At 36.4% G+C, this 21,341-nt stretch overlaps 1 protein-coding gene across 1 annotated transcript; it reads right to left on the bottom strand.

Annotated features, from left to right (window-relative positions):
- Nucleotides 1–19,647: 19,647 nt before the first annotated feature.
- On the bottom strand, nucleotides 19,648–19,961 carry LOC120875040 (40S ribosomal protein S28-like). Its single transcript, XM_040256702.1, has one exon. The coding sequence runs from the start codon at nucleotides 19,936–19,938 to the stop codon at nucleotides 19,729–19,731; it is 210 nt and encodes a 69-aa protein (XP_040112636.1). The 5' UTR covers nucleotides 19,939–19,961; the 3' UTR covers nucleotides 19,648–19,728.
- Nucleotides 19,962–21,341: the final 1,380 nt, after the last annotated feature.

The raw sequence follows: 21,341 nt of genomic DNA, 5'->3' as shown, positions 1-21,341 counted from the left end.
GCATCTGCTTACAATGCAGGAGACCTGGGTTCGATCCCTGGGTTGGGAAGATCCACTGGAGAAGGAAATGGCAACCCACTCTCGTATTCTTGCCTGGAAAATCCCATGGACAGAGGAGCCTGGCAGGCTACAGTACATGGGGTCACAAAGAGTCGGACATGACTAAGCGACTTCACTTCACTTCACTTCACTTCAGTATCTGAGAAACTAGTTAAATGAAACAACAACAACAAAATGGACAAACAGAAAAGTCTCTTGTAGAATCATAGTGGGTATAAATGGTAAAGTCTTTTAAAGTCTTTTAAAGTCTCCAAAGTGGTGTCTAGCACACAGTATTACTAAAATTATAGTTCATGTGATGCTTCTTTTCATAGTTACAGTATGAGCTGTAGCCATTGTTATCTCTCAGGTAAGCTGCATAATTCATTTTCTTGTTACTTGAAATACAAATGAATAGTAATTTACTTTAATTTTTTTTTTTTGCTGTGAAGTATCCCTTCTGAAAATAAAAGCATTGAAATGTATGAGGTATATATTACCAAATTTAATCTTATTTGCATATATACCATATATGATAGAATTAGTTTGACAAACTTTGCTAATGAATTTTTATAAAACAAAGAAATGACAAAATATGACAAAACTTCATGATTTTTTGCCTTTTTATCCCATTGTTTGCCCTATGAAGCATTTTCTTTAACTCCAGAAAGCCTGATTAAAACTTTGGTAGGGCCAACAAAAATTATAAACATTTTTACTCATTAACATTTCCAAAGATTTATTTATTTATTTTTTACTATAGTAACATTTCCTTCTAAAACACACTGCATTTATATCTCTACAAGTGATCTTATTGTAAAAAAACCTATGCTGTTGTCGCTTAGTTGCTAAGTTGTATCTGACTCTTTGTGACCCAATGGACTGCACTACACCAGGCTCCTCTGGCCTCCACTATCTCTCAAAGTTTGCTCAAATTCATGTCCATTGAGTTAGTGATGCTAACTAACCATCTCATCTTCTGCCGCCCACTTATCCTTCAATAAGCCTTCAATCTTTCGCAGCATCAGTCTTTTCCAATAAGTCAGCTGTTCACACCAGGTGGACAAAGTATTGAAGTTTCAGCTTCACTATCAGTCCTTCCAATGAATATTCAGCGTTCACTTCCTTTAGCACTGACTGATTTGATTGCCTTGCTGTCCAACAGACTCTCAAGCACTGTAATTCAAAAGTTATCAATTCTTCAGCACATAGCCTTCTTTATGATCCAGTTCTCATATCCATAAATGATTACTGGAAAAATCATAGCTTTAACTGTATGGACCTTTGTCAGCAAAGTGATGTCTCTGCTTTTTAACATGCTGTGTAGGTTTGTTACAGCTTTTCTTCCAAGGAGCAAGCATCTTTTAAATTCATGGCTGCAGTCACTGTCTGCAGTGATTCTGGAGACCAAGAAAATAAAAGGTCACTGCTTCTACTTTTTCCCCATCTCTTTGCCATGAAGTGATGAAACCAGATGCATGACCTTAGGTGTTTAAAGATTGAGTTTGAATGTAAAACTAAAGATATCAGACTAGTTATTATGCATTCTAGTGTTTTTTTGGAAATTTTCTTACATGTATATTTTACATATTTTTCATTTTTAGTAAGTTAGTAATTATGTAACATTAGTTAAGCTATATGCAAAGAAAATTAAAATATTGAGGAAAAGCTAGACTTAATGCATGTACCATCAACATTTTGAAAATTTGTACATATGCTCTAGAATTGTATCACAATTTTTCTGTAGGCCCTAAATAACAATTTATTATTTCACTACTTCACTTCAGCCACCAACATATATGCCCTGAATTCTGTGTGCTAGGTGATATGTATGTGTGCATGAACATGTTTATATACATATTTTTTCTATATAATTATTTCTATATTTTAGATGCTTTTTTTACAAGTTCAGCGACTTCACTAAGTGAATGTGATTATGATGAGAACATAAGTAAAATAGGGTTCTGAGAGATACATTTTAAATGTAGAAACTAAAAAAAAAAAAAGGATACAATTGAATATATTGACAATGCTTTGATAATCTCTATTTTTTACAATTTTTAAATTGGAGGATAATTGACTTACAATACTGTGTTAGTTTCTGCCAAACATCAACATGAATCAGCCATTGGTATGCAAATACCCTCTCCATCTTGAATCTCCCACCCACCTCCCGCCCCATTCCACCCCTCTAGGTTGTCACAGAGAACCTGATTTGAGCTGTGTCACACAGCAAATTCCCACTGGCTATCTATTTTACATATGGTAATTTATATGTTTCCATACTACTTTCTCAATTCATCCCACAGTCTTTCCCCTACTGTGTCCACAAGGCTCTTCTCTATGTCTGCATTTATACTGTGGCCCTGCAAACAGGCTCATCAATCCCATCTGTCTAGATTCCAAATATATGCATTAATATACAATATTTGTTTTTCTTTTTCTGACTTGCTTCACTCTGTTTAACAGGCTCTAGGTCCCTCTACTTCATTAGGACTGACTCAGATGTGTTCTTTTTTATGGCTGAGTAATATTCCATTGTATATATGTACCACAACTTCTTTATCCACTGATCTGTCAGTGAACATCTAGGTTGCTTCCATGTCCTAGCTATTGTAATTAGAGCTTCAGTTAACATTGAGGTACATAAGTCTCTTTCAATTATGGTTTTCTCATTTATGATATCTATTTATAGCATTGAAACAGATACGTGCTTAAAAGACAATATATTGTCAAAAAAGAATAATGTAAAGTATGAAAATATAATGTGCAAATTAGATATACTTAAATAAACTTTATTCAAAAATTTTATAATGGTGCTTGGTGGAGCCCTCAGTATTGTTATCTGTGCACATTTAATTGAATGCTTCCAATATCTAAGACTGCTGCTGCTGCTAAGTTACTTCAGCCGTGTCTGACTGTGCAACCCCACAGATAGCAGCCCACCAGGCTTCCCCATCCCTGGGATTCTCCAGGCAAAAACACTGGAGTGGGTTGCCATTTCCTTCTCCAATGCATGAAAGTAAAAAGTGAAAGTGAAGTCGCTCAGTCGTGTCCGACTCTTAGCAAACCCATGGACTGCAGCCTACCGGGTTCTGCCGTAAAGCTTTGCTTTTCTTTTAGAGCAACCTATTAAACATCAAAGACCCAGAAGAAGAATATATGGACTACAGGTATCAAAAACTGAGACACATCTAGGAGAAGTCAGTAATGCATTTTAAACAATTTCCTCTAAAGCAGTGTGTGAAGTTCCATATTAATGTACCAAATTGTTATTACCATACTAATCCACATGAGTCATAGTAATCAGTTACTGGGATAAATTAACAGAATAAACCATAGATGAGCTCCTTATTAAGGGGATACCATCAAAACTAATGTTCCGAAGATCCACAGTTGGTTGCTGGCTCTAAGATGTATCTGCACAAAAAAAGTATTAAGACTTATTGTTGCCAAAGAATCAATGTGACAATCCTACTCCTGAGAATTCAGCTAACTGAGTATGCAGAAGTACTGCTTTTACTCCTTACAAAGCTGTTCTTATTGCACTACAGGTGTGCTAAGTTGCTTCAGTTGTGTCCAACTCTTTGTGGCCCCATGGAATGTAGCCTGCCAGGCTCCTCTGTCGATGGTATTTTCCAGACAAGAATACTGGAGTAGGTTGCCAGTTCCTTCTCCAGGGGATGAACCCACATCTCTTACATCTCCTGCATCGGCAGGTGGGTTCTTTACCAGTAGAGCCACCTGGAAGGCACCTATTGCACAGCAGTGAGTCAGGTTATAGCTAACCCCACCCCCTGCCCCACAGTCACATTTTGTGGATTCAGACACTGCTGAAAACAAAATTATTGTTCCACCATCAAGTTTCTCACAAGTACATCTGCTTCATGAAAATTTGATCACAAGAATCCTAGCTGCAAATAAACATGAGTAATGTAGTTTTTAGGTTGCTTGTCTTTGCACTATAAGAAGGCAAGCCAGGAAAGAGAAGTTTGCTTTTTTATATTTTTTAATAGTCTATAATTCTCACCATGAATTTCTTGATTTCTCAGAGCCAACTCTGTAGTTTCTCCCACAACTCCTTATCTTCTGAGAACCAAAAATGTTTATTTCAAATGAAAATAGAATAATATAATTTCCACACTTAAAACATCACACTATTTCCCCATTGTCCTTTCAGTGAAGAATAACAACTTTAATATAACCCAGGAACTCTGCTTGGTCTGTTCCTTCCTTCGTCAGCACTCTCCTTCCTCAATTCCAGTCTCCTTCCATGTTCCAGCTGCACTGATGTACCTTCATTTCCTTAATTATTCTCTTCCCTCCCTCTGTGAGACCATTTGTATATAATGTCTCCTCTTTCTTGGAAAAGCAGATTTATTTCAATCTTTCTACTCCACTTAGTAAATTTTTATTCTTCAATAAAATATCTTTCAATACTCAGCTCAAAGATCACTTCCTTAACAGATAGCAAAACATAACATCCAAGACCGAATTAGAATTCAAGCTCCAATATATAATCTGGTGGAGCCTTAGGTAAATTATTCAAACACTGTGTGGGTTAGTTTTAATCTGTAACATGGGAAATTTATGTTATTTTCCTCATAAAATGATTATGAGTATTGAATGAATTAATACACAGTACAGTCATAAAATATAGAAAAGTACCAGACAAGCAGAAAGCAGTCAGTGGTGGCTATTTTAATTATTATACTTGAGGGAAAATTATCCTGATCATAATGACGAGATAGATTTTCCCTTTTTGAAAGGTGCTTAGACACACTTTCGATGCAGATTTTACACTTATTTTTAACTTGTCACTCTAGAAATGAAGATTTTCAAGAGTAGCAACCATGTCACGATTTTGACTCTCTTCAGTGCTGAAAAGGAACTGACACATATTGAGTACTGAATAAATGTTTGCTGAATGAATAAATGGAAGTCAGGATGAGAAACTTCTTCATAACTTCATAACTTCACACTTTATTTATTTTTTCTTTTCACGTTTCATTTTTGAAACTTTTTATTCATTTATCTTCAAGCTCACTGATTCAGCTTTATCCATCCTACCAATGAGCTGTCAAAGACATCCTTCATTTCTGTTACACTATTTTTGATTTTTAGTTCTTCCTTTGATTCTTTCTCAGGGTATCCATCTTTCTAATTACATCACCTATCATTTCTTGCATAGTATCTTTTTCATTAGAGCACGTAACATTTTAATCCTGAGTACTTTACATTTTACAGAGATCCAAAATCTGTTTCTTATTTAGGTGTGATTTCCATGTTCTTTGTATCTTCAAATTTTTTTCTTGCATTTTTAGTATGCTTTGCAATTTTTTTTTTTTTGCTTTAACTCAGAGAGGACATATTGGACTTTAGGGATTAACATTAATAGGGCTGAAGTGTAAGGTTTTATGTTATTTTGGGTAGGAGTTGAGTTATCTTTAATCATTTCTGTATCCAAATCATTCAAATCCCTCTAATGTCCCTATTCTTGTATCTCCTGATTTCTTTCTGCTCTCTTAAGAGTCTGCCTTGCAACTCTTTCAGCTTTTTTTTTTTTTTTTTAATACTGGGGCTTTGTTGAAGTGATGGTGTGGTATGGTGCAAGAGAATTCAGTGATGTTGTTACCAAGTCCAAGCTTGCTCTACTTTCTGCAGAACAAGTCAATGAATCGGAGATGATGTGTTGAGGCAAGGGATACAAGTTTATTTGGAAAGCCGGCCTACAGACAAGTTGACAGACTAATGTCTCAAAATAACCATCTTGTCAGGGTCTGGATGCCAGATTCTTTTAGCAAACCAGAGAGAGACGTGGTGAGAAACTAAATTCAAAATGCAGAATAGAAAGGGTGGGGAAATAAGGAAGTAAAGTAAAAACGACCATCAGTCTTGCAAAACATCTCCAGGAATGGTCAGCCTTTGGAAGGGATGTATTAATCTCTCCTTTCTTGCAGCCATTCACTGGTAGGCAGGGTCAGATTATCTCTTTGTGAGCTGAACAAAGGCACTTTAACAGTCAGGCAGAGGAGTAGGGTCCTCTGAGTTCAGCCATTATGTACGATTATAATAACAACAACAATGAATAGTAGGTCAAATAAACAGTTTCAACATGGGATCAGAATTTGTTCTTTTTGCAACAATCTTATGATTAAATTTCAGTCTGTAATGGATATCTGTCCCTGGGCTATGACTTTTTACAAGTGATTCTTAGCTCTCTTCTCCTTGGGTGAAAAAAAAAAAAAAAACTGTTGAGCAGGACCTGGAGTCAAGAGAATACTTTCTTCCAGGTTGGATATGTGCTAAGTCATTTCAGTTGTGTCCAATTCTGTGACTCTATGCACTATATATAACCTGCCAGCCCCCTCTGTCCATGGGATTCTCCAGGCAAGATGTCATTTCCTCTCCAGAGGATCTTCCTGAGCCAGGGATAGAACCTACATCTCTTATGTCTTCACCATTGGCAGGCAGGTTCTTTACCACTATTGCCACCATTGGATAAGGCTCTGTTAAAGTCTTTACTCTATAGGATAGGCCTTTTTAAATGGATAATTCTCTTACTGAATTTTATTTTTCAATTATTTCTTTCCCTTCCCATGCCAAGCTAACAGAGGATATTTATTGGCTGTACACCAAGAGAACTTGGTGAGGTTGTTAGAAGTAAAACTCCATCCCTTAGACTTTGGCTCTTAGAAATTTTATAGTCTTATGTCAGTCTATATTTAGCTTCCAGCAAATTATTAAAATTAGCATTTAAATAAACTCAATGGTTCACATTTTCAGTTCTTTCTGTTCCAGGTTAGCTGATTTCAGCTGTATCAAAGTCCTTTGTTTGTTCAGATTTTTAGGTGGCAGTTTGTTCTGCAACATCAGCTATTAGATAAATTCAAGAGAAAAAACAAGGTTCATCTTTTTATTTGTTCACTGTTTTTCTAGTTGTAAAAATGAGAGTAAGACTTTAAGTGTCAGAGTTGAAATTGCAAGTTCTATACCTTTGTAATTTAAAATAATATACTTGTACCACAATTTCTTGTTCCATGACTCATCAACTATAGGAAATAGCTATTGATTTCCCATTTTATAAAATGAAATTTTTACTGCCGTCCTTCTATGTTCATCTCCCAATATAGAAAATCATTTACATGTTCAGTTCAGTTCAGTTCGGTCGCTCAGTCGTGTCCGACTCTTTGCGACCCCATGAATCACAGCACGCCAGGCCTCCCTGTCCATCACCATCTCCCGGAGTTCACTCAGACTCACGTCCATCGAGTTCGTGATGCCATCCAGCCATCTCATCCTCTGTCGTCCCCTTCTCCTCCTGCCCCCAATCTCTCCCAGCATCAGAGTCTTTTCCAATGAGTCAACTCTTTGCATGAGGTAGCCAAAGTACTGGAGCTTCAGCTTTAGCATCATTCCTTCCAAAGAAATCCCAGGGTTGATCTCCTTCAGAATGGACTGGTTGGATCTCCTTGCAGTCCAAGGGACTCTCAAGAGTCTTCTCCAACACCACAGTTCAAAAGCATCAATACTTCAGCGCTCAGCCTTCTTCACAGTCCAATTCTCACATCCATACATGACTACTGGAAAAACCATAGCCTTGACTAGACGGACCTTAGTCGGCAAAGTAATGTCTCTGCTTTTGAATATACTATCTAGGTTGGTCATAACTTTTCTTCCAGGGAGTAAGCGTCTTTTAATTTCATGGCTGCAGTCACCATCTGCAGTGATTTTGGAGCCCAAAAAAATAAAGTCTGACACTGTTTCCACTGTTTCCCCATCTATTTCCCATGAAGTGATAGGACCAGATGCCATGATCTTCGTTTTCTGAATGTTGCGCTTTAAGCCAACTTTTTCACTCTCCTCTTTCACTTTCATCAAGAGGCTTTTTAGCTTCTCTTCACTTTCTGCCATAAGGGTGGTGTCACCTGCATATCTGAGGTTATTGATATTTCTCCTGGCAATCTTGATTCCAGCTTGTGTTTCTTCCAGTCCAGCATTTACATGTTAAATATGTCTAAATCCCATGGATGGAGGAGTCTGGTAGGCTGCAGTCCATGGGGTCGCTAAGAGTCGGACATGACTGAGCGACTTCACTTTCACTTTTCACTTTCATGCATTGGAGAAGGAAATGGCAACCCACTCCAGTGTTCTTGCTTAGAGAATCCCAGGGGCGGGAGAGCCTGGTGGGCTGACGTCTATGGGGTCACACAGAGTCGGACATGACTGAAGTGACTTAGCAGCAGCAGCATGTTGTATATATGACATACACTGCAAGGTATGTCCATGAGGGTAAGGATTTTTGTTTTACCATGTTTTGATTTTCAGTTAATCCAGAAGATTATCTGGAATATAGTAAACCTTCAAATAATATTTACTGAACAAGAAAATGCATGAGTCCAAAGTGAATAAGAAAAACTGTTAATAGCTATACTTTCAAATAGTTGGCAATGTATTACAAGAGATGAAGCATAAAACAATTCAGAAAGATAGGTATAGGAATAAATGTATGGCCCACAAAGATTTCAGAGTAGCTTCCTAGAAAAGACCACATGATTGTCTCCCAAAATATCTTGGAAGGCATTTCTCTTAGTTTTGTAGACATAAAAGTACAGTTTGTCAGAATGATGCTTCTAAGTCAACAGGGACAGGATCATATGACCCACACTTACAAGGATAATAAAAATAAATTAAGTGAACAGTAAAATATAATTGGCAAAGAAGCAGAAATTAAATTTCTTTTCTAAATATTTTCTCTATGAAATCATATCATGTGTGAAAAACTGAATTATAAATAGAAGATTGCTTACTGATCATAAAATCAAAATGAAAAGATCATGCTCTACATTTTACATGCTTACCAGTATCTGACTAAATCAACTGGATTAGCATACATCCAGAAATATAAAATCTGCAATCAAAAGACATATTGGGGTACAGATTTCTATTCCCTAAGAGCCACTTCTATCAGTCTCATCTCTGCCTCACTACTTTGACAGTTTTTATTGCATTTCTATTTCTGATCAACATTCTCACTCTGATTAATGCAATTATTAAAGTTAGGTTTTGTCATAGTTTGTTTACTGCAGAATCTCAAACTGGTTATATTGTACTTGTCTCTAGAGTTATTTTGTATGTTTTGAGTTGACTCATTGTCTATTATTTCTAAATTTTAAACCCAAAATAGACCTTATTCTAAACTCTCCATGTTTCTAAAGATGCTATCATAGCTTACAACACTGTCAAATGCATGTTCACAAGTAATTACAGCATATAACATGTACTAAAATAGAAATAAAAAAGAATACTGTGACATATGTGAGAAGAGAAAACAATAAAGAAATTGGAGGAATCTTAATTAACAAATTTGTGTTACTTTTTATTTTTATTGAATCTTCAAGGTGTTATAAAAGCCAAATATTCTAGCAGGGTACTTAAAAATAGAGAAAGAAAAATAATAATCACTGATGTCATCCAGTCATCTCATCCTCTGATGCCCTCTTTTCCATATGCTGTCAATTTTTCCCAGCATCAGGGACTCTATGAAACCTCTAAAGCCCCTGTATGAACCCACTTATGGCCCCGATACAGAACCATTACTTTGAAACGAAGAACAGGAGGAGTACATTATGCATGGATAGACATGGGACAGACTCAGAGGAAGAGTCCCTGTGTTGTACCCTTGGGCCAATTAAATCACTTATATGGTGCATTTCTTCTGGTTTTTCTTTGGCTAATCATTTTGATTTGCCTGGTTCACAGTCCATATTTGACATATCTCAGGATCGTTCCATGTGTGCACATGCATTCCTTAGCCAAGATGGATCCTACTGCAAAGGCTTGTGGGCATTTGTGCATTACCCCTCATGTATGTATGGTGGAGGAGGTCTCCTGACTTCAAGAATGAGAAATATGTGGTCTGGGCAGGGCCCAGGCTCCTCCCTTAATTGTCCTGCTATTCTCATCTTGGAGTTTCAGGCTTTCCTGGTGGCTCAGATGGTATACAATCTGCCTGCAATGTTGGTGACCTAGATTGATCCATGGGTCAAGAAGATCAACTGGAGAAGGAAAAGGCAACCCACTCCAGTATTCTCATCTGGAAAATCTCATAGACAGGAATCTGGTGGGCCTACAGTCCATGGGAAGAGTCAGACAGGACTGAGTGTCTGAGCGACTAAGCATGCACACGTGCATTCTCATCTTGGAGTTTCAGTTTACAGGGAATCAGTCTCCAATTGCTTCATGATCCTGCTCAGAGCTTAGATTTTCTAAAGCCAAAGGCTTGCGGTGAGATATACTAAAGGAAGAGCAGATTTGTAATAATTGCCTGTCACATTAGATTGTTTAGTATACGGTGGATAAAACAGAGGAATGTATTAACAAAACTCATTCTTCTCATCACAAATTTCCCTCCTATAACCATACAGAATCAGTTGTACTGTAATTGGGTTTACCAACAGAAGCATTTGAAATTCTGATTTTTGAATTGCTTAAATTCCCCATGACAGCTAGCCAGGAAAAAAAAAAAAAAGTAAAAATGTCTACTGTGAAAAAGCACGGTTTTCAGAACAATGCTGAGTATACAGGACTAATTATCACCACCATCATATTCAAATAGTTCCTTTCTGTCTTGAATTCGTTGTGTTTATATTGTTTCTGGATGAATAAGCCTTCATTTCAGTTCAGTCGCTGAGTTGTGTCCGCCTCTTCGCGACCCCATGAATTGCAGCACGCCAGGCCTCCCTGTTCATCACCAACTCCCGGAGTTCACTCAGATTCACGCCCATTGAGTCAGTGATGCCATCCAGCCATCTCATCCTCAGTCGTCCCCTTCTCCTCCTGCCCCTAATCCCTCCTAGCATCAGTCTTTTCCAGTGAGTCAAGTCTTCACATGAGGTGGCCAAAGTACTGGAGTTTCAGCTTTAGCATCATTCCTTCCAAAGAAAACCCAGGCCTGATCTCCTTCAGAACGGACTGGTTGGATCTCCTTGCAGTCCAAGGGACTCTCAAGAGTCTTCTCCAACACCACACTTCAAAAGCATCAATTCTTCAGCACTCAGCCTTCTTCACAGTCCAATTCTCACATCCATACATGACTACTGGAAAAACCATAGCCTTGACTAGATGGACCTTTGTTGGCAAAGTAATGTCTCTGCTTTTGAATATGCTATCTAGGTTGGTCATAACTTTTCTTCCAAGGAGAAAGGGTCTTTTAATTTCATGGCTGCAGTCACCATCTGCAGTGATTTTGGAGCCCAAAAAAATAAAGTCTGACATTGTTTCCACTGTTTCCCCATCTATTTCCCATGAAGTGATGGGACCGGATGCCATGATCTTCGTTTTCTGAATGTTGAGCTTTAAGCCAACTTTTTCACTCTCCACTTTCACTTTTATCAAGAGGCTTTTTAGTTCCTCTTCACTTTCTGCCATAAGGGTGGTGTCACCTGCATATCTGAGGTTATTGATGTTTCTCCTGGCAATCTTGATTCCAGCTTGTATTTCTTCCAGTCCAGCATTTCTCATGATGTACTCTGCATAGAAGTTAAATAAGCAGGGTGACAATATACAGCCTTGACATACTCCTTTTCCTATTTGGAACCAGTCTGTCATTCCATGTCCAGTTGGAATGCAGAATGAAGCAGGGCAAAGACTAATAGAGTTTTGCCAAGAAAATGCACTGGTCATAGCAAACACCCTCTTCCTACAACACAAGAGAATAAGCCTTGGTGGTGGTGAAGTCGCTCAGTCGTGTCCAACTCTTTGCCACCCCGTGGACTGTAACCTACTAGGCTTCTCCGTCCATGGGATTCTCCAGGCAAGAATACTGGAGTGGATTGCCAAAAGCCTTAAAGGTCTTTAAATTTATAGATCTTCTTTGATATTTCAACACATGTTAAATTTTATTCATAATAAAATTTAATAAAATGTTAAATGTCATAATTTTATATGATATTTTGATAAAAGATGTATTATTTCTTCAGCTAAGTTTAACAATTGAGGAAAATGTGGTCCCTTATTTTCTTTGCAAATTATAAAAAAAAATGATCATTAATTTTTACAAGGGTTTTAGCCTAATTTCTGAGACTGCTACAGAGGATATTTAATATATACAATTTTACTTAAAAGTAAGAAATGCTAAAATCTTTCTAATCAACAATCTTTCATAGATGGTATAAAGAACATACATGAAATAAATATTTTCCTGTGACTCTATTATTCATAGCATCACAAGGAAGAAAATATATTTTTCTTCTAAATTTCAGTTTTCTGATTACAAAGCTCTTTATGTGTAAAACTGTATCAGACATGACTACTCATATACAGTAAAATAAAAGTGTCAATATACATTAGAAAACTAAGTTTGTTAGAGTTGTGTTTTAATTTTGCTTTGGAAATTATTTAAAATGCTTTAAATTATGACAAAAATTATATATTAATTCATTTAATTTATTATATTACAAATTATTATATATTATATTGTTAATTTTAGTACAGTAAACATTGGCTGAAGTCCTTTTAGGCTGCTCTATGTTTTGAAAATAAAGATTTTTTAAATGATCAAAAATCATTTGTGTTTAATTTTTAAATTTATTCTCATTTGGATAAAGGATAGTATATTTGTCCTTATATTGGCCTTAAAAATTTAACTGAAAATATTGATTTTATTTTGTTCAGGATTTTGTCTTCAATGGAAATTTTTGACTGCCTAATATATACAAGTACTGGATACAATGATGTGAACTAGTCACCTGTTGACACTAAGCATATATTTTAGAGAGAAGGATATAAACACATACACAAATCAGGGAACAATGTTTAATAGATTCTTAAGAAAATGTAAAAAGTTAGTGAAATATGGTCAGCGGGAAAGTACAGGATATGTCACATGAGAGACATAAATACTGACAAAGAGCCAGGTATGAGACAAAGTGAGGCAAAGACAGTTCAGACAGAGTACAAATGTGACGTTCTTGAGACAGGAATGAGCTTCAGTTTCAAAAAAGTCTGGCCAGAGAATTTGTTGCTGTTGCTTAATGACTAAGTAATATCTGAATCCATGTGACCCCATGGATTGTATGTAGCCCACCAGGCTCCTCTGTTCATGGGATTTCTCACACAAGAATACTGGAGTGGGTTGCCATTTCCTTCTCCAGGGGATCTTCCTGACCCAGGAATCAAACCCACATCTCCTGCCCTGGCAGATAGATTTTTTACCTTTGAGCCACCAGGAAGAGAGTAGAAGTTAACTGTATAAATGTTCATGAATATAAAGTTTATCGAATAAATAATATATACATATATTTTAACCTTCTTATCCAGACTAATTCTGATAATATGCCCTTCAAATACAGTGCATGCTCCAGCGATTTGAGAAATACTGGATTTTTTGATGCTATCAAATCAATGACTAAGCATCAGCTCTTCATGAGAATTCCTTATCAATATACTAGCTGTCTATATGCTTCAGAAATTTCCACTTCTACTGTAAGTCTCAATTTAAATTTCATTGCTTTGCTAAAGTATTGCACAAACTCCCAAAATTAGCTTAAAGGCATTGTTTTTTAACACTCCTCCTGGGTTTTAAAATATTTTTTCATTATAATACATATAATTTTATAATAATCATTGGGAACTGGAGTAGATATCTATCTACCTATTAGATGTCTCCATAATAGATAAAGATGTCTTCTTTACTTTGTACTTCCCAGGTATGTTTAAACATCTACTATATTTGTACTGGTTTAGATAAATTAATTTGATTCAAATACTATGTTTAAATACATGCTGTATGTTTTACAAGTCATAAGAATGGAAAATAAAGTGGTGGTCTACCACTGAAAAATTTGAGTAATGTACCAAGGATTCTGAAACTAAAGAAGGTAGGATGTAATCATGTTACTTCAGAAGGGAGAGTGCCATCATGTTATTTCAGAAAGGAGAGCACTGGCCTAGACTATTGTAAAAGCACTGCCTTTCTTTCTTTGTTTCCTGGATCTCATTCACAGCATATAGCTTTGCCTAAGGAAATAATAAACACCTGTATTTTCCTAGTAGAAATGAATGTTTATAGTTTTCAATAGTGGGATGAAATTACATAGAAATAGCTATGTTGAAAACAACTATGCATGACATTTCTAAGTTTAATTACTTTATAGAGGAATTAATATATCAATGTAGTATTAAAGCAGGTTATGTTTTTTCTAATATCTTATGTCTACATACCAATTTAATGACATGTTTGTTTTCTTATTAGTTCAAATTATAATTCACTGGTGCTTCTGCCTAAAATAAGTTGTAAATCAAGGATATGCCTTTATACAACTTTAGGTATGTGAAATAAATAGAAGGAATGACTTTTGAATGTTAACATTTCTATTCACCTTCCCCACTTTACATATCTTGATAAGCTAAGGATCTGTATTGTATAATTACCTTGGATCAATGAATTAGAGTATGAAAGAAATCTGTTAAATTACAATTATCTTCACCTATTTCATTGATGTAAACTTGTTCAATGTGAACAAAACATGTTTTCCCACAAACAACTAACTTATTATCACCATCACCCAAACATTATGACAAAGACTACAAAGCAATACTCCACAGAGTGTCATTGAGTACCTATGAGTAATACAAGCTGTTAATACATTTTCTTGAAATGTTTCTTGGAAAACATTTCCATGAACTTCTCTTTCACTATCTTGGATGAAATGCCTATATTTTTTTTCTAGCAACAATATAAACCTACATTCTATTTTATAGGCAGTTTAATATATCAAAAAATCTCTCTTTTTTAAAGAGAAAATTCAAAGGTCTGCATCCTTTTAAGAATAAGCAATTTCTTTAAAGTTATTCCAAAGTTGTCATTGTTGTTTTCTTTAAAGACATTACAAAACTTCAAGGCACTGATAAGACAGCCAAAAAGAACTTCTGAAATGAAGAGTTATAAAAATAAAGCTATTTGGAGTTCTACAGTGTTATAGGACTACTAGGTGTGAAATGTGGTACTTAAAAACAAAACAAACAAAACAACAGGTAGGTAGTTATCAAGTGAAAATGCTGCTAAACTGGAAATTATAACAAATGTTGTTTTACGTATAGCCAAATTCCTCTGTATTTCATGCTACCTTCTATATTATGACAAAAAATGAAATGGAACCTAGGATGTGAAATGACTGTTAAAACAAGTAAAATATTTGTATCTTTAATCTTTCAGCTTTTAATGAAGTGAGGATTCTTTCAAGTATAAAGACATTGCTGCCACTCAAAGGGACTTATTTTGTTGTTCAGTTGCTCAGTTGTGTCTGACTATGATCCCATGGACTGCAGCACACCAGGCTTCTCTATCCTTCACCATCTCCCAGAACTTGTTCAAACTCATGTCCATTGAGTCAGTGATGCCATCCAACCATCTCATCCTCTGTCATCCCCTTCTCCTCCTGCCTTCAATCATTCCCAGCATTAGGGTCTTTTCTAATGAATCGGCTCTTTGCATCATGTGGCCAAGTATTGCAGCTTCAGCTTCAGTGGCAGTCCTTCCAATGAATATACAGGATTGGTTTCCTTTAGGATGGACTGGTTGGATCTCTTCGCAATTCAAGGGACACTCAATAGTCTTCTCCAATACCACAGTTCAAATATATCGATTCTTCAGCACTCATCCTTCCTTATGGTCCAACTCTCACATCCATACATGACTACTAGAAAAGCCCTAGCTTTGACTATACGGACCTTTGTGGCAAAGTAATGTCTCTTCTTTTTAATATGCTGTCTAGGTTTATCATAGTTTTCCTTCCAAGAAGCAAGTGTTTGCAGTCAATATATGTAGTGATTTTGGAACCCAAGAAAATAAAAATAGTCTGTCACTGTTTCCATTTTTTCCCCATTTTTTGCCATGAAGTGATGGTACCAGATGCCAGGGTCTTCATTTTTGAATGTTGAGTTTTAAGCCAGCTTTGTCACTCTCCTCTTTCACCTTCATCAAGAGGCTCTTTAGTTTCTCTTGCTTTCTGCCATTAGGTTGGTGTCATCTGCATATTTGAGGTTATTGATATTTCTCCTGGCAATCTTAATCACAGCTTGTGCTTCATCCAGTTTGGCATTTCCACATGATGTATTCTGCTTATAAATTAAAAAAGCAGGGAGATAACACACAATCTTGAAGTGCTCCTTTCCTGATTTGGAACCAGTCTGCTGTTCCATGTCTGGTTCTAACTGTTGCTTCTTGACTTGCACACAGATTTCTCAGGAGGCAGGTAAGGTGGTCTGGTATTTCCATCACTTTAAGAATTTTCCACAGTTTGTTGTGATCCACACATTCAAAGGCTTTAGCAAAGTCATGCAGAAGTAATTTTTTCTGGATTTCTGTTGCTTTTTCTATGAGCCAACGGATGTTGGCAATTTAATCTTTGGTTCCTCAGCTTTTTCTAAATTCACCTTGAACATCTGGAAGTTCTCGGTTCACATACCATTGAAACCTGGCTTGGAGAATTTTGAGCATTACTTTGATAGCATGTGAAATAAGCACAACTGTGAGGTAGATTGAACATTCTTTGGCATTGCCCTTCTCTGGGATTGGAATTAAAACTGGGACTTATACTATATATTTTTCATTATGTGTATGCTCCTGAGAGGGAATTGGGGATGGTCTTTATCCTTGCCTCCTGTACAATGTCATGAACCTCCATTCATAGTTCTTAGGCACTATGTCTATCGGATCTAATCCCTTGAATCTATTTGTCACTTCCACCATATAATCATGGATCATGGCATCCAGTCCCATCACTTCAGGGCAAATAGTTAGGGAAACAATGGAAACAGTGAGAGATATTATTTTCTTGATCTCCAAAATCAATGCAGATGATGACTGATGTTGGGAAAGATTGAAGGTGGGAGGAGAAGGGGATTACAGAGGATGAGATGGTTGGATGGCATCACGAACTCGATGGACATGAGTTTCAGTAAGCTCCGGGAGTTGGTGATGTACAGGGAAGCTGGTGTGCTGCAGTCCATGGGGTCACAAAAAGTTGGACACAACTGAGTGACTGAACTGAACTGAACTGAGAGGGAATTAACTGTAATTTAAATTTAAATTAACATTTTCATTTATATCCTTTTTAATAGTAATATTAACATTTTCATTTATTTCTACTAATATTTTATCTTTTTTTCTTTGAGATCAATCACATCTTTGACTAACTTTATATTTGGGGGGTTAGAATTGTTTATATAATACTTGTTTCACCATAGTTTTCAACTATTTTCCCAAGCATCACTTCCTTTTCATATTCTCAAAGATGTATTCAGATATTCAGAAGGTAAGTTTCATTACATGCACACACACATACATGCATACTCTTTTTGCTGTACAATTTTTGGAATAATTTTCCCAATTGATGTTCATTTCATATTCTTTCTGATACTCTGTTGTCTAAAAGATAACACTATTATGTTCTCAAATTTATTCATATTTTCATTTATTGTTAGTAATTGGGAAAAATAACTGATATCATCTATGATTTTGTTGTTGTCTAGTCGCTAAGTCATGTCTGACTCTTTTGCAACCCCGTGGACAGTAGCCCACCAAGCTCTTCTGGCCATGGGTTTTCCCAGGAAAGAACAGTGGAATGGGTTGCCATTTCCTTCTCAAGGGGATCTTCCAGACCCAGGGATCAAGCCTGCATTTCCTGCACTGGCAGGCAGATTCTTTACCACTGAGCCACCAGGAAAGCCCATTTCTTGGTTTAGTAACAACTAAATAATAACCTTTATATTCATGTGTCACTCTAAAATTTTGAAAAGTTCCATGACTTTCTAGACTAATTATCCTCTTAAAATAAACTAATAAAATACAACTGCTGTCCATTTAATTTCAAAATATATGTGGCTTTTAAATATATTTGATATTAATTTCCCATTTTGATATTAATCTCTCACATAATGCTTTCTTCTCTGCAATAGCCCTCTGTGTTTATACAGTCTTCTAACTTTACTTAGGCTTTCAATGGCTAAGTCAAAGATCTCTCTTGGTAAATATCATATAGCACTTAAAAATATATGGGCTATTTTCAGATATCTTTTGATATTGATTTATAACATAGTTCCACAGTGATAGAGAACAGACTTGGTATGATTTCAATACTTTTATTTTTTTTTTTAATTTTACTTTACAATACTGTATTCATTTTGCCATACATTGACATGAATCCACCATGGGTGTACATGAGTTCCCAATCCTGAATCCCCCTCCGACCTTCCTCCCCATATCATCTTTCTGGGTCATCCCAGTGCACCAGCCCCAGGCATCCTCTATCCTGCATCAAACCTAGACTGGTGATTTGTTTCTTACATGATAGTATACATGTTTCAATGCCATTCTCCCAAATCATCAAACCCTCTCCCCCTCCCACAGAGTCCAAAAGTCTGTTCTATACATCTGTGTCTCTTTTGCTGTCGCACATACAGGGTTATCATTACCATCTTTCTAAATTCCATATATATGTGTTAGTATTGGTGTTTTTCTTCCTGGCTTACTTCACTGTGTATAATCGGCTCCAGTTCCATCCACCTTATCAGAACTGATTCAAATGTATTTTTTTAATGGCTGAATAATACTCCATTGTGTGTATATACCACAGCTTTCTTACCCATTCATCTGCTGATGGACATCTAGGTTGCTTCCATGTCCTGGCTATTATAAACAGTGCTGAGATGAACATTGGGGTACACATGCCTCTTTCAATTCTGGTTTCCTTGGTGTGTATGCCCAGCAGTGGGATTGCTGGGTCATAAGGCAGTTCTATTTCCAGTTTTTTAAGGAATCGCCACACTGTTCTCCATAGTGGCTGTACTAGTTTGCATTTCCACCAACAATGTAAGAGGGTTCCCTTTTCTCCACACCCTCTCCAGCATTAATTGCTTGTAGACTTTTGGATTGCAGCCATTCTGACTGGTGTGAAATGGTACCTCATTGTGGTCTCGATTTGCATTTCTCTGATAATGAGTGATGTTGAGCATCTTTTCATGTGTTTGTTAGCCATCTGTATGTCTTCTTTGGAGAAATGTCTATTTAGTTCTTTGGCCCATTTTTTGATTGGGTCGTTTATTTTTCTGGAATTGAGCTGCATGAGTTTCTTGTATATTTCTGAGATTAGTTGTTTGTCAGTTGCTTCATTTGCTATTATTTTCTCCCATTCTGAAGGCCGTCTTTTCACCTTGCTTCTGGTTTCTTTTGTTGTGCAGAAGCTTTTAAGTTTAATTAGGTCCCACTTGCTTATTTTTGCTTTTATTTCTGATATTCTGGGAGGTGGGTCATAGAGGATCTTGCTGTGATTTATGTCAGAGAGTGTTTTGCTTATGTTCTCCTCTAGGAGTTTTATAGTTTCTGGTCTTACGTTTAGATCTTTAACCCATTTTGAGTTTATTTTTGTGTATGGTGTGTGAAAGTGTTCTAGTTTCATTCTTTTACAAAAGGTTGACCAGTTTTCCCAGCACCACTTGTTAAAGAGATTGTCTTTAATCCATTGTATATTCTTGCCTCCTTTGTCAAGGTAAGGTGTCCATAGGTATGTGGATTTATCTCTGGGCTTTCTTTCTTTATTTTTACATACCATACAAACTCTTGATTAACCGCAGATCATCCTGGTGGGCCAAGGCGTCAACCCAGGCATCCAGCACCCAGTCACAAGTTCAGCGCAGCCTCCAAGCCTCTTGCTCTGACTCCAACAGGGTGAGCATGTCGCCCTTGTGCACGGGGCCTTTCACGTTTCGGATGATGGAGCAGCTTGTGTTGTCCATGAATTCTACGTGCACCTGCGTGCACTGTCCCTGAGAACCAGTCCTTCCCAAAACCTTGGTGACCCTGGCAGGCTTGATGGGCTGCACGTGGCTCGTGTCCATGATGGCCTTATAGACCACGAAATTTTTGCGCCCTGTTTTATGTCCCTGGATATGTTCCAGTGTCTCCTAGTTTATAGGATATGGGAACTTCAATAGAATTTGTTTACTACTGTTGTGTGAAAATTGTATAAATCTTACTTATGTTGAATTGGTTCATGGTGCTTTTCGGGTCTACTATATCCTGCTACATCTCTGTATATTCATTCCATTCATTTTTGAGAGTTTGATATTGAAACCAACGAATATCTTAAATTATCTAGTTAAAAAATAATTGTAATATATAGTAGAACTATATGTAACTTTGTTCTGTACTTTCCAAGTCTCTTACAAATGTGTTATTATATTTCTATAATTTAAAAAACAGAAAACAAAAAAGGGAAAAATAGAACTATAGAGCTGTTGTCATAAAGTCAACTATGATAATAGCATTAGCAGCTCTTCAGGGTAAAGCTTCTTTAATCAACCTGTTGAGTGTCTGTTAAATGGAGAAGGTAACATTAATTAACATAATTTATTTTCTGACAGAAGTGTGATCTATTTAGAAATGACTCAAAATACTTTCATTCATTATTTAAAAGAAGAATTTTACATTCAACTGGTTTTGCACAATGATATTATTTTGAGAGTAGCACTTTCAAAATAATGCATTTGCTCAAAACTGTTGAATGAAAGACTGCATTTGTATAAATATTCATCTGCTTTAAAGAGTAAGTACCTAAATTAAAATGCAGAAATAAACTGAAATAGAGACCTAAGATAAAATTTTTTAGCTTCAAGATATGGAGAATAATGAGAGAATTATAAATATCTATGTGTAAATCCATTTCTTAAAATCAAAGAAAAACAAGGCACCATGGTAAGTGTGGATATAAGGAAAAACTCCCTTTGGTTGTTTGTGTAGTAAAATGTATAAAATTATGTATTTAAAAATTCTGTTTGTTAATGATCACTTAAAAATTAATTCATTACTTTCCCCCTAGAGTTAAAACTGTTTATCTTGCTTTTTCAACTAATTTATGGTGTTGATCACAGAGACTGCTGGACTTCCTACTCTATCCATTTTGACCTCTATATATAATGTTAGTATTTGATTGAGAACATGACTGCCAAACCCTTTTGCAGTTAGACTTGGTCGTGTGACAAAACGGTGGACAGTAGAATGAAAGAGAAATAGCATGCATCAGTTTCCATACTTCTTAAGAACTAATTAGCACTCACAATTTTCTCTCTATTGCTTTGTTCCTTCGTCTCTTCTAGGGCCTGAAACGTAGATGTTACCTTCTTGGATCTTGGTGACTTTGGCCAAACACCAAGAACAGTGTGAAGTAAGCTGGAAGAAGACTGGATCCCTGAGAACTTTGAGAAATGGCACGATAGTAGCCTCGGATTACTTATACAAACAT

Source organism: Oryx dammah, unplaced genomic scaffold (genome assembly GCF_014754425.2).
Source record: "Oryx dammah isolate SB20612 unplaced genomic scaffold, SCBI_Odam_1.1 HiC_scaffold_16, whole genome shotgun sequence".
Lineage (NCBI taxonomy): Eukaryota > Metazoa > Chordata > Mammalia > Artiodactyla > Bovidae > Oryx > Oryx dammah.
Note: the sequence above shows the minus strand (reverse complement) of the source record. Positions and strands in the feature narration are given on the sequence as shown.

Excerpts from the sequence above, each read along its gene's own strand:
- LOC120875040 (XM_040256702.1), bottom strand. The coding sequence starts at position 19,938 with ATGGACACGAGCCACGTGCAGCCCATCAAGCCTGCCAGGGTCACCAAG.